Source organism: Aplysia californica, unplaced genomic scaffold (assembly GCF_000002075.1).
Source record: "Aplysia californica isolate F4 #8 unplaced genomic scaffold, AplCal3.0 scaffold00108, whole genome shotgun sequence".
NCBI classification, from domain to species: Eukaryota; Metazoa; Mollusca; class Gastropoda; order Aplysiida; family Aplysiidae; genus Aplysia; species Aplysia californica.
Genome location: NW_004797378.1, coordinates 549,728 through 562,400, shown reverse-complemented (window position 1 = coordinate 562,400; position 12,673 = coordinate 549,728). Strand labels below are relative to the sequence as shown.

The 12,673-nt window shown below is 38.1% G+C and overlaps 1 protein-coding gene across 3 annotated transcripts in view; it reads right to left on the bottom strand.

Moving 5' to 3' along the window:
* Positions 1 to 315: 315 nt before the first annotated feature.
* Positions 316 to 12,673, bottom strand: part of LOC101853454 (N-acetylglucosamine-1-phosphodiester alpha-N-acetylglucosaminidase) — a 32,234-nt gene continuing 19,876 nt past the window's right edge. For all 3 annotated transcript variants that reach the window (XM_005095598.3, XM_005095599.3, XM_035969037.1), the window contains exons 9-13: positions 11,514 to 11,713; positions 7,936 to 8,112; positions 6,662 to 6,784; positions 5,699 to 5,768; positions 316 to 4,914 (exon numbers count right to left, since the gene is read on the bottom strand). In XM_005095598.3, coding sequence (XP_005095655.1) covers positions 4,587 to 4,914; positions 5,699 to 5,768; positions 6,662 to 6,784; positions 7,936 to 8,112; positions 11,514 to 11,713 — 898 coding nt within the window. In that variant the 3' untranslated portion in view covers positions 316 to 4,586. The remainder of the gene's footprint in view (positions 4,915 to 5,698; positions 5,769 to 6,661; positions 6,785 to 7,935; positions 8,113 to 11,513; positions 11,714 to 12,673) is intronic.

The following is a 12,673-nucleotide window of genomic DNA, read 5'->3' as shown; positions in this document are numbered from 1 at the left end:
ATTTAAATTTAAAAAACTAAATGAATACATATGTATTCGTTGCCATAAGTCATCATAATCATATTTTTGATTAACATATTCAGAACATAATTTGATGTAGAACATAATATGGAAATTAAATTGGATTTACACCAGAAAATCACTAAAACCAAGCAGATACAATATCCTGTGCTGCATTAACTAAATATTCATGAATGTTTGAAAGTATCATTACCTGCTAGGAGTTTTACAAACTGTATTTCTATACAGTTTGTTGCAGTCATTCACAGTTTCTCAAGCCACAGACAAAAAATACATGAGCTTAAACTCAAACAGTTCACACAGTCGAAACGTTTATTCTTTTATCAAATTATGATCAATAAAATAGGCATTACAATACTATGGAAGAGCTAAACACCACTTCAACTTGTAAAAGATTGCACATCAGACATAGTTTTAAAACAAAAACTTCTTACAACTATGGATGCCAAATCTTCGAGATAAAGGTTATCAGCTAATGCATTCATACATGGATTCTTTCAGCTCCTCTTGGATATTTTTACATCTAACTTGACATAGCAGTGACATCGGATGAAGCCAGTTCCAAGCAATATTTTGCTATTGATTCAAAACGATAACTGCATAAAACATTCACATACATCAGTGGAATAGACACAACCCACTCTTTCATGAAAAGTCACACATAGTAAGTCAAGCATGCATATAGTGCACACGCACATAGCGAACAGATTTCCAGGTCTCAAATTTTTTCTTACAAACACACAGAAAAAAGAAATTGCGAAAAGAATTCAAATCTTGCACTTGCAAGCTAATTTTCCTTAGAGAATTCATTCTTTTTCTGGACGACGCATACATCAAGGAAGAAATCATCAGGATAATTAATTTTCATCGAAGTTATTATTTTTGCACAAAAATACCCATCACAAGTTGAGCACCCGAATTTTCAAATTCACAAAATCAGCACTGTCTGTGGCTACTTGCCACACTGATGACTTGTCGATGCATGGAAAAGACAGGTTATTGGACAAACACCCCCCCCCCCTCCCCCAAATCAATTTAAAAAATGCACTTTGAGTCTGAGAAATGTCGGTTTCTCTGTTTCCATTATCTTGACGAGCGCCAGATTTCATGACTATGCATCACAATCACATTACATGTATTTTCTTTGTATTTAAAACAAAGCTAAATTCGAACATAACGAAAACATTTCTGGGTCCCATCAATTTTGCTATGTGTATGTTAGACTGTATATTTGTGTGTCAGGACATACATACATAAATGATCATTTCCACAATGCAAGTGTAAGTGTAAGCAAAGATAAAAGATATCTTAAAATTTCTTTCCAACAGCCTGCACGTGTGCCGTTAAAATATTGAATATCCTTTGCTTTTTTTTGTATACCAAATATATATATTCAGCAAATAACTAATTTCTTTTAGAATGAGGCTGAATACAACAGCTTCATGAACTAGCATATCTTTACTGAGGTCAATTAAAATGAGTCCTAAAAAATAGTGACAACATTCAGTTGAGAAAATCACCAAAAAAGTTTTAATGTTAAGAAAAGTAACTATGTTAAATGGTTCAAAATTATTGTCGTTTCCCTTGTTGTCATTCCCGAGACCATCAAGAGTGTGAGGGTTAACAAAAATATGCCTCAGATAAGTTACGTTCTTTTTGAGTTTGTATTGCTACAAGTAACATGACAGTGTATACATTTAAGTGAATACATATTACAGAGGAAAATCAGTTTGTAAAAAGCAAATGCATACAGACGATACTTGACGAAACTGGACACTGTAAAGAAGGGAGCTACTCACACACACACACACACACATCTGTAGCTTCGTGATTTCATTATATGCAAAGAACAAATAGGAGAAAAAAAACTAGTCTATTATGATATCCAATTAAATCACATCTTATTGGAAAATAGTAACAAAAAGGTTTTTTTTAATAATTACATGCATAAATAAATTTGTCAGAATAAATAACTATTTTATCCATTTTTTCCTCTTTGAGCATAAGTAATAGTTTGGGGTCAACATGAACGATGACCAACTAAAGGTAAGAAAAAAATAAAGAAAATTTTTCACATCATGAAAAGATGAAAACTACTGAGGTTAACAAAAGGAAAGTTCACCACTATCCTATGAGCTGAAGATACCAGCAACTTTGATAACCTTCCAGAAAGCATGTGTTTTTAAATCCCAAAACAAACAATTTATACATCTGATTCCTTTGGGGCAGACAAGTCTAAATATTCAAATCAAAACTGAGAAAAGTTAGGACATCCATAACAGCAAAATAATTAGTGAGGAGGAATCTTTGACATCTGCAATGCCATTTGAATTAAAAGCCTAGTATCTAATAAATCATGCTACAAATTGGAGTTAAAAAACACTTTCAAAGTTATACCTTCTGTTCAAATTGAATTCTATAGGGAAGTACGTAGTAATAGTGTCTAGGTGGTCCCCAGTTGAGGAGCACGCAGCCACCATGGCTCCCGTAGACCCCAATCTATCATCATGTGTCTCTCAGTCTTGTTCCCTCCACTTTACACTCTAGTATAGTCCTGTAGAATAAAGAATGGCATTTTGTGTGTTCGAAATACTGTAATTTTCTTGTTTTTATCTGTTGTAACAATTCTGGACTTGTGCTTAGAAGGTGGCAAACTTATTCATTCGTTTTTCTCGGCGTCAATCTATATACAGTAAGCCCATAAAGTCCTGACATTGCATTGTGACTTATTTTTCTCTAAGTGTGTTTATTTCCCATTGTGCGCTGGGTTACAATGTGAACATGTCTACTGATGCACACTTGCTGTGTTTTGAAACTACAATAAAATAGAGAAAAAATAGGCCACAGTGCAATGTCAAGACTTTGTGGACACATTTTATATTTGCATAAGGGGGCCCACTTGGCAATTTTCGGTCGCCTAAAATTCCAATACCACCTAACCGTATGACTTCAAAATTTACAGGGTACATTAGCGGTGGTTGAAGAGTGTACATGGCACATATATATATTTATAACTTCAAATTCTTCTTCAGTTTATTTTTTTGTTTTTAATTGTTCCACAAGTGATTCATTCTTTTTCTCCATTATCAAAATTTTTAAACATGTCTGTTTCCCCTTTAAGCACTGCGAGAAATACCAGTTTCTGTTTTCAGAGTATAGATCTAGACCTTCTAATTTTTTGCATCTCTGAAGATTTATTGCTCCATTCCAGTAGACTGTAAATATAGTAGGCCAATGACTTTCAGTCGATGTGCACTCAAACAGTTTTCCTTCTCTTTTCTTTAATAGCTGTTTAAATTCAGAGAAGCTTTTCAAAGTTTGTCCGACAGTAATAGCTAAACTCCTGTCATCTTCCATTGTATCTTCTGGGAAGCATTGGACCCACTTATTACTTTCTTCAAAAAATTCAACCAGTGGTCAGAGGTCACAATCCAACATTTTAGGGGAGCACCTTGCCACCATGTCTAGGTACACCTAGACACTTCCATTATATAGGTATTTTCACTTAAATCATATCAATAAGAAAATTGATAAAATACAGCATCCCATACACCAGGGTTATGATTCAATCAATAACTGAACATTACAAAAGTAAAATCAAACAGCAATATCAACCTCCGAGAGATATTTGTAGATTTCACAAGTTTAAACAACAACTGGAATGGCATGCATGTTTACACAATATACAAATAAATTATATCTTTTTCATTATCAAGTGTCAAGGAATTTTACTCATAATCTGAAAGACATATATATATTGCAAACAGTACCGCCTTGTTTAAATAACAGAAAAAAATATAATCAGTTCACACAATAAACAATATCAGCTACAAATTTTGCAGTAAGAAGAAAGATTTTTTTTTTAAACTATATGCAAATTCTCTAGCATTAACTCACTGAACCCTGGATATTTTAGGGCAGCAGACTATCCTATCCTGATCATTTTCGGAACATATCAATGACGATCAAAGTTGAGGGATAGAAAATTGGCACAATATTGTACAATCCTCTTAGAAATGTTTGTAATAGGCCAAACTATTTGCTTCATATTCGATATTTTTGGGGGGGTGATTTTAAAAATTCCCCATGATTTCTACTTTCCTAAAGAGACCAGAAGCTTAACAGTAAATACTTATAGACAACATGGTCGGTTCACTGCTTATTCAGCGCTCAACATGTTTGAATGGCAGGAAAGGAGCGTATAAGAACAAAATTGTATCATGATTATGCAAGACATGGGAAGTTCTTAACGTAATGCAAACAAATCTAAACATTTCTCCTGAGTGTATATAATTCATATGCCCCCTCCATTCCTGCGCGCACACACACACAAAGAGAACATACTGTCTCAGGGCATACACAGCTGGTAAACTTGTAATTGTGTAATACCAACCTCAGGTCAAGATAAACCATGACCAATACATTCGGCACTTACAAGGAAAGAACACCGAACAACCCACAAAATTGGGGATGTCCACACAAAAAAAAGTAGATGCATTACAGACAGTACAACAGATGTAATGGTTTTTTATACAAAACCATAGTGTAATTATTGCACCAGTCTTTTAATGTTTCGTAGACTTTTTTTTCTTTGGTGCTAAAAACAATTCCTCCTCATTTCCAGAGCCAATGCTTTCAGAGTCACTGACAGTGGGCACTTTCTTATAACCGTTGGCTGCTTTCACTGGCCCCTCTGTATTATCCTCCTCTGAGCTGTCCTCTGTGCGAGACTGGAATCTCCTCAGTGCCCGCTTCACCGCCAGCCTCGCCTGACGTACCATTTCCTTGCGGTGTCTTTGTCGCATGCGAGACAACAATATGCTCAGCAGAACATTCAGCAGAAGGCTGGCTACGGCAATAACAGCCAAAATTGGCACACTGGTGATGCAAAATCTGTGGGAGAGGAGCATACAGAGAAATGGCAACATAATTTTCTTAATACGAAATTCTAAAAAGGGAAGCAAAAAAAACATAGGCCTACTGAAAAGTCAGGATTTAAATAAAGAAGTCACAGAAACAATGGAGAGAGAGAGAGAGAGAGAGAGAGAGAGAGAGAGAGAGAGAGAGAGAGAGGGAGAGAGGGAGAGAGGGAGAGAGAAAGAGAGAGAGAGAGAGAGAGAGAGAGAGAGAGAGAAAGAGAGAGAGAGAGAGAGAGACTCAGAGAGAGAGAGAGAGATAAAAATAAAGAAAAGAAACTGGAGATAACAGCAAACAAAGTGGCTAAAGAAGTAGAAATGAAAAATACTGAGTTGGAGAAATGAACCAAACAAGATAACCTGGAGAGATATTACAAGAACAAGAGAGAAAGGTTTACATCCTCAAATAATCTCTCACTTTGCTGAAAGGGTAATTTGACTTTACGATTCACTGCAAGAAGTAAGAAATCATGTCAGAACATTTACGATCAATTCACTTTTCTGCCAGCAATCTAGCTGTCACTTCACTCTTTACAAATCATATCTATTCAAAAGGTTTAAATAACTATTTACTCACTATAGCAGACCCAACTAACATACCCCCCTTTCCCCTTAAATTCCCCTGTCCAAGACAGCAAATGTCTAAGATGCAATTTTTTTCTGGTTCTTAGACAGGTTCAACTGTATAATATAATGCCCCTTATATTTCTTCACTAAAACAATTATTAAAACCCTTTGGCAAGTGCCTGTTTTTTACTTACGTGATTTGCTGTGTATTTTGAGGCACCAGATTGAGTTCTCGCATTCTCTGATTGGCCAAACATTTCCCAGCTTTGGAGGTTGAACCAGATTTTAAAATAAACAGCAAAAGAATACATTATGAAACATTTAAAATATTCATAACTTCATTTAAACTGTTTAACTCAATGAAAAAAAATATAACAAGAAACTACAAAGACACTCAAGATAAACCTTGCAAGGGGTGAAAGATTCATTTTCCGCAACCATTCAGGTAGTACTTGCAACAGCATTTACAACTCAGCTACAACATGAGAACATTAGTCATTCTAAGGTGGAGGAAAAACTTTAGAGGATCCTATTACAGCTTGAAGTGAAATTATAACTTCCAGATCAAGGTATTTTTATTTTTTAAAAGGCAGATAACTTAAAAGTTTTAAAACAAAGTAGGCAAACTGGCTTTCTTATTTAAAAAATTGTGCATTTTCTCATGATTTGTCCAGCTGAGAAATATATTATGAAATAGCAGTGTAGTTGCTCGAAAGGAAAATAACTTAGCATTGAAATCAAATGTTTGTGGGAGTATGATCCAAAGGTTTGTGCAAGATATCAGATATTATATCATCAAGGTAGTTATCTAAATGCTTGAGTTAAAACATTTTGGTAACTTAGTTATTTTTTACCAATTTTTCAATACTGGGGGGGTGGGGTAATCCTTTAGTGTACATGAAGATCACAAAGCCTGAACTATTAAAAATAGTACTTTCATAGCAAAATTTAAACACTAAAATGCAAAGCTTCCAAGAGAAGCAAAAACTTTTGTTTGTCTCTCCTGAAAGTTTTTTTTCGGCAGATTAACACATTTAGAGAATTAAATCAGTTATAAATCCCTCTCAGAGAAGGTTTAAAGCATGGATGAAAATTTGACTGCTGTTTTTTCTAAAATAGAAGCCAAGATGTAAAGTTTGAGGTTACTATGTCCCCACCTTTGAGATAGTCCCCATCAGGCAAAGAGACATTGCAGAGGCCAGAGACGTGGTGGCAGTAACAGCTACTGTTGCACCGACACACTTGGCTACAGCCAACACCGTAGAAGCCAAATGGGCATGCTGGGAACAAAAAAACAATTAAACAACATTCAGTTGAAAGCAGTAGTGACCAATGAAAACATATATAAGACATAATGGGCTATATTTATGAGGCAAAGAGTCAAAGATAAAAAGCAGAAAATCAAAAAGCAAAAATAGAAAGAAAGAGACAGACAGATAAGGGGAAAGGGGGGAGGGAGAGGGGAGTTTACTTTTAGTTAAGAGAAGCACATCGGTGTAATAATTCAGTGCTAGAAAAAGCTAGATGAATAGACAGATGAGACAAAGGACAGAGGAAAGGTAAAAATGTAGAATCTACCAGTGATCTACCAATCATCCACAGAGAGCGTGAGAAACAGAGGGAGAGAGAGAGAGTGAAAGAAAGAGAGAGAATGAGAGAGAGAGAGAGAGAGAGAGAGAGAGAGAGAGAGAGAGAGAGGGGGGGGGGAGGGAAAGAGAAAGAGAGGGGTACATTTGGCTAAGGAATTATGAAAAGCTTTTCACTAACAAAATCCCTGGCCCTATTTTATTTTCCTCTTATGAAATTCTATTTCATTCCATTATGTATTTTCACATAATATCGTCATTTCAGTGGTAAAATAATTTAGAGTTTATTCACTTTCGTCTGTCTATTGTAAAAAAAATTCTAGCTCATTTATTAATTTATTAAAGTGTCGTGTTGAGAAAAATATGTCAACTTTTTAATGTGCTGTTAATCCTCGATTATTTTTTGGACCTGTTTTAGGTCAACATCAAAGAAAACATATCGGAACCTGAGTTTGCAATGACCTTTATGAATGGGCTGTTAGAATCTGTTGTCATCAAATTTTTAGATCCTTATACAAAGATTTCAGAAAATTAAATAAACCAATTTCATTTTTCCTTTCTCTAACCTCAGTCAGATGAAAGTGAAAAAGCTATAACCTGAGACTCTATAAGAAGGGTTATGCCGAAAATAGTAAGTGGTATTTCTTGCATTGTTTTTGAGGCTTTACTTACAACTGTTTTGTCATTCAAGTACACCAGTTTCTTGATGCTTCCACACCTTCAAAGTTTGGAAACTGACTGGAACTTTAATCGCTTCATAATCCAAATCATTTGAACAAAACACAAAGGCGTCCATAACGAAGGATTTTCTATAAAAATTAGTGGGGGGCGGGGGGTTTACTTACCTGACTGGCAGTACTTGCCGGAGAAGCCAGGTGGGCAGTGGCAGGTGCCATTCGATTTGTCACAGCTTGCCCCATTCTCACATATACAAGGGAGAGAGCAGTTGAGTCCGTATGTGCCTTCTGTACATGGTATAGAGCAGTTACCTCCCTGCCAGCCTGGCAGACACACGCATCCATCTATAGAGGAAAGGGAAATAGTCCATACATAATACTTAAATAAGGAATAGATGGTTGGGGCGATGCCTTTCCACTGAAACAAAATTTGGAGCATTTTTTTTTTAACAAGCTCCACAAAAGCAGTATGCAAGTACAATGGCAATATTTCTGTGGGTTAAATCCAAACTTTAGTACAAAAAATTACATAGCTATGAAAAGAGAATTTTTTCACTTTTTTCTTTAAACACCTGCAGCCCATCACTGTTGAACCCTTGGCAGACTCAGCATAAAAGTCATTTGATTCTCTTTACAGTAGATAGCCACATCTAAAAAAGAGATCTAGAAGTAGTATTATGACTCTAGTAAAGTAAGCCTATACCGAACACAGAAGTAAGAGAAATTTGGGAGTCTGAAAAAATGTGACCAAGTGGTTGAAACTACTGGCAATTAGACTTTTTGGTATCCGCTATACTATAAGGTTTCTACGCTCAGAAATCTTCATCAAATTCAGGCAATTTGCTTTTATCATCAAGCACAACATTGCATACATTATTCAAGCACAAATGTCATCCCCAATACCCTTCAAGGAACTCACCCTAACATTTTACCTGACATGCCTAGTTAAAGACAGAGGCAACAGTGACAAAACACTATGATAAAAGTTAGAGTACAAGCCATGGGAAAATATGTCAACAGGAAATGTAAAGTAAATAAAATCACTTTGGTATGACTTTACGGTAATATGACAACTTAAGAATATTGATAGTATGGTATATGACATAATCTACAAGGTAATAATATGACAACTTAAGAATATTGATAGTATGGCAATGAACAACAGTCAGTCAAGAACATGCCTTCCTGATTTTCAGACAGAGGACAGTACATGGGTTAGATCGGAAGAGGAGAAAGGGCAGGCTCTTTTGAACAGATACCTGCAGCAAACAAATCAGAACAATGAAAACGAAAGAACGAGCATTCTAAGGGATGTAGAAGGAAGATACTGGGAAGGAGAGGAAGCAAAGAGGTAAATGTCACATTGGAGGCTGTTCGAAATATACTTAAGACGGCACCTGACACAGCACCAGGCCCAGATGGGGTGTGTTATTCCCACATCAAGGATCTGGATGACCACAAGTTGGAGAGTCTCGCAAACATCCTGGATATTAGTTTGCATGATGTGTAGGTTCCACAAGATTGGCTGGACAGTTATCTAGCCCCCCTATCAAAGCCCGGGAAGGACCCCACAAAAATTGAGTCCTACAGGATTATCACAATGCAAAACACGGTGGGGGAAACTAATGGAAAAAATGGTGTCAAGATGGTTGTCCAATTTCTTGGAACGTAACAATCTGATACCTATGGAACTTGGCAGCTACCGCCCTGGTAAGACACCTGGAGGAATGTGGCAATTTTGGCCTCCGACATACAACGCTTTTGAGGAGGGAAAAGAGACACTAGTCGCCGCAATAGATCTAGAAGATGCTTATAACCGGGTGCCCTTTAGTTTGATCATGCGAACTATGATCAATATGAAAATCGACTCTGAATTGGTGATCTGGGTAGGAAATGCCTCGTTAAAAAGAATGGTTTCCTTGCGCCTTGGCAGCTGGGCTTCTGAACCTATTACCATAACCCCAGGACAGCCCCAGGGATCGGCCCTGTCACCAGTCTTGTTCATATACACCATCGGTCTTATGGCCAATCAATTGGAGGGACCTGGCCGTACGCTAAGCTTTGCAGATGATGTATTGGTATATAGGCAGGGGAGAGATCGGGAGCTGATTGCAAGGAGCATGCAGGAGGAATTAGATCGAATTGGTGAATGCTGCGAACAGAACAAAAGAAAACTTAATCCAGCGAAGGCAGGGGTACTGTGGACCAGTCTCAACAGGGCAGTCAAGGCTATCATGCCTACTGTCAATATACAAGGTACGCAGTTGGAAAGACAAGAGAAATTGAAGTACCAGGGCATTACCTTTGACCGCACCCTCTCGGCAAAAGACCATGTGATGAACATTATCACCAGAGCAAGGAAAGGACTTGTTGCACTGAGAGTGATGGCTGCATCTATGCCCCAACGCGCCCTTATGATCATGTTTCAAGCGGTTGTACTGTCTGTGGTGAACTATGGCCTTCGTATGCTCACCCTATCCAAAACCCAGCTACATCGCCTCGAAGTCATTCAAAATGACCCCTGGTCACGCCGGGGTGCACGGAAATGAGCGTGCTGATAAACTTGCCGGCAAAGCAGCACCCAATGGCCGAATCATGCTCGACCCACCAATGGTGATCACCAGATGCAAGGAGAGCCTTCACGACCAAGAGGAGACAGAATCCCACACACTCAGCACAATAAAAGAAAAGTGTGTGCGGGGCACAGCAAAAAAAAATTTGCTCCGAGGAGTGGTCAGGCGTGTCTCAAACCAGCTCCTCATGGAGACAATTAGCAGGAAGACCCAGAGGTGGACGCTGGAAAGGAGAGATGAGCAGCTATGGACATGTGCCGCCTGCTATGATTCTAGCTCTGGATCCAAGTAAATCCAAGATATGACATAATCTACAAGGTAATAATACGATAACTTAAGTATATTGATAGAACGGTATATGACATAATCCGATAAAATAAGGTCATTTAAGAGATAGAGACCCTCATTTTAATATCAATCTTAGGCAAAATCTAAATGGAGATGCATGATGACTTTTTAAACAATCAAAGTTCAAGAATATTTTGTTTCAGATTCAGATCAGTCCCTCACTCCACAGCTAAGAAAGATTTCAAATTATACTGATAAAAGATTCAGCCTTCGAGTCACAGTTGATACTGCATGACATTTCCCTCTACTGCGGATATTTAAGCTTGTTTTTCATTTTTCTGAGCTTGTGAATGATTGTAAATGCTCAACACCTCTATCAACACAATCTAAAACGCAAGCCGTTTCCACCCAGGCTGAACAGGATACAGCATCCCCTGCAGAGAGGCAGAGGCACTCAATGTCATTCATTGTTCATTGTTTCAGAAAGCAACATCCCTGCATTCCGGACATGCCTTTTGATGCTCCGTTGCTCTCTCTAAAATGTTGCCGAGGGTCCTTCCACTGATTGTGCCAGAGCACATCTGGCACTCAATGATATACTGCATATACTGTATATAAACAATACTTCAAGTATAATACAGAGGGGGTTATTGTATTTTGACTCCAAACTCAAAAATCAGATTAATTTTTCAGGACCTCACTCTTTTTTTAAATTATTATGGGCGAGTTCATACTATAAGCCGTCCTAAACCTGAAACAAAATCATAACTTCTGCATACAACAACTAAGAGCCTGTACATAACACCAAAGGACCAGTGCCAATAACTTTCCTAAGTTACAAATTCCAGACACAAAATAGGTCCGCCCCATATATTTAATTATTACCAGGAGTGCAGGTCCCATGTCCACTACAGTCAGCTGGGCAGAGCAGCTGATCACAAGCGTCCCCCGTCCAGAGGCCGTCACACCTGCATAAGCCTAAGACACACTCGCCATGCCCAGAGCAGTCCGAGGGGGAACACACTGGCTCGTGGACACACAAGATGGTGGACACAGCACGCGGGCAGTTGTACGAGCTGTTCACACTGAAACATACATGTCATGTTGTTGGTCAATTGCAGTAGAGTCAAAATAGTCTTTAGGTTTAGTAGAGGTTTTGCGTCGCTCGCAACTGCATAAGGTCAAATGAGCGCCAGAAGATTAGAGGCGTTACAAGAGAGTAACAAACATAAAAAAGAAGAAGGGGAGATTAGGAAGATAGATGTCTGATAGGAAAGAAGAAGCAAACCACACCAGAGCACCCATCAACCACCAACCAAAATTGTCTGAGATGGCCATCCAGTGTATACAAGAGAGTGTGCGAGAGTGCGTGTCTGTGAGAGAGTGTCTGTGTGTCAGTGTGTGTATCAGTGCGTTTCTACATTTGTCTGTGAGCGTTGTACGCGTGTTGTGAGTGTGTGTGTGTGTGTGTGTGCGTGCAAGCGCGCATGCGTGCATGTGTGCATGCGTGTGTGTGTGTGTGTGTCTCTGTACATATGTGTCTGTCTTTCCATCTATGAGTTTCCCTCAGTGTGAGTCCGTCTCGAGGTGTCTATTTGAGAGGCAGCGTGGTGGAATCAGGCTCTCGTCAATTTTTGGGCATATAGAGTTATTGGTATCATCTTAAAGCTTGTTCACTTGTCTTTATTTGGATGAAAAAAATATTCTTTTATCTTGAATACAAGTCGAGATATTTGTGAATGAAGGAGATGGGGGTCACCTCTTTCAAAGGTAAAATTTAGTGAGAAAATGGCCACCAAAGATTAGTTATTTCCTTAGCTTAAGAGTCTGTGGTAATTGAAAATTAACATTTTTTATGCGTTTAATCGGCGTTTTTCAGAAAAATCAAAACAGAAATGAGTTCTTTTAAGAGCATGAAAGGTGTTGAGCCAAAAAACAAAAGTACAGTCGAACCTGCCCTGACGGCCACCTCTATAAGACGACCACCTGTACAATCAAAGCCCGGGAAGGACCCCACAAAAATTGAGTCCTACAGGATTATCACA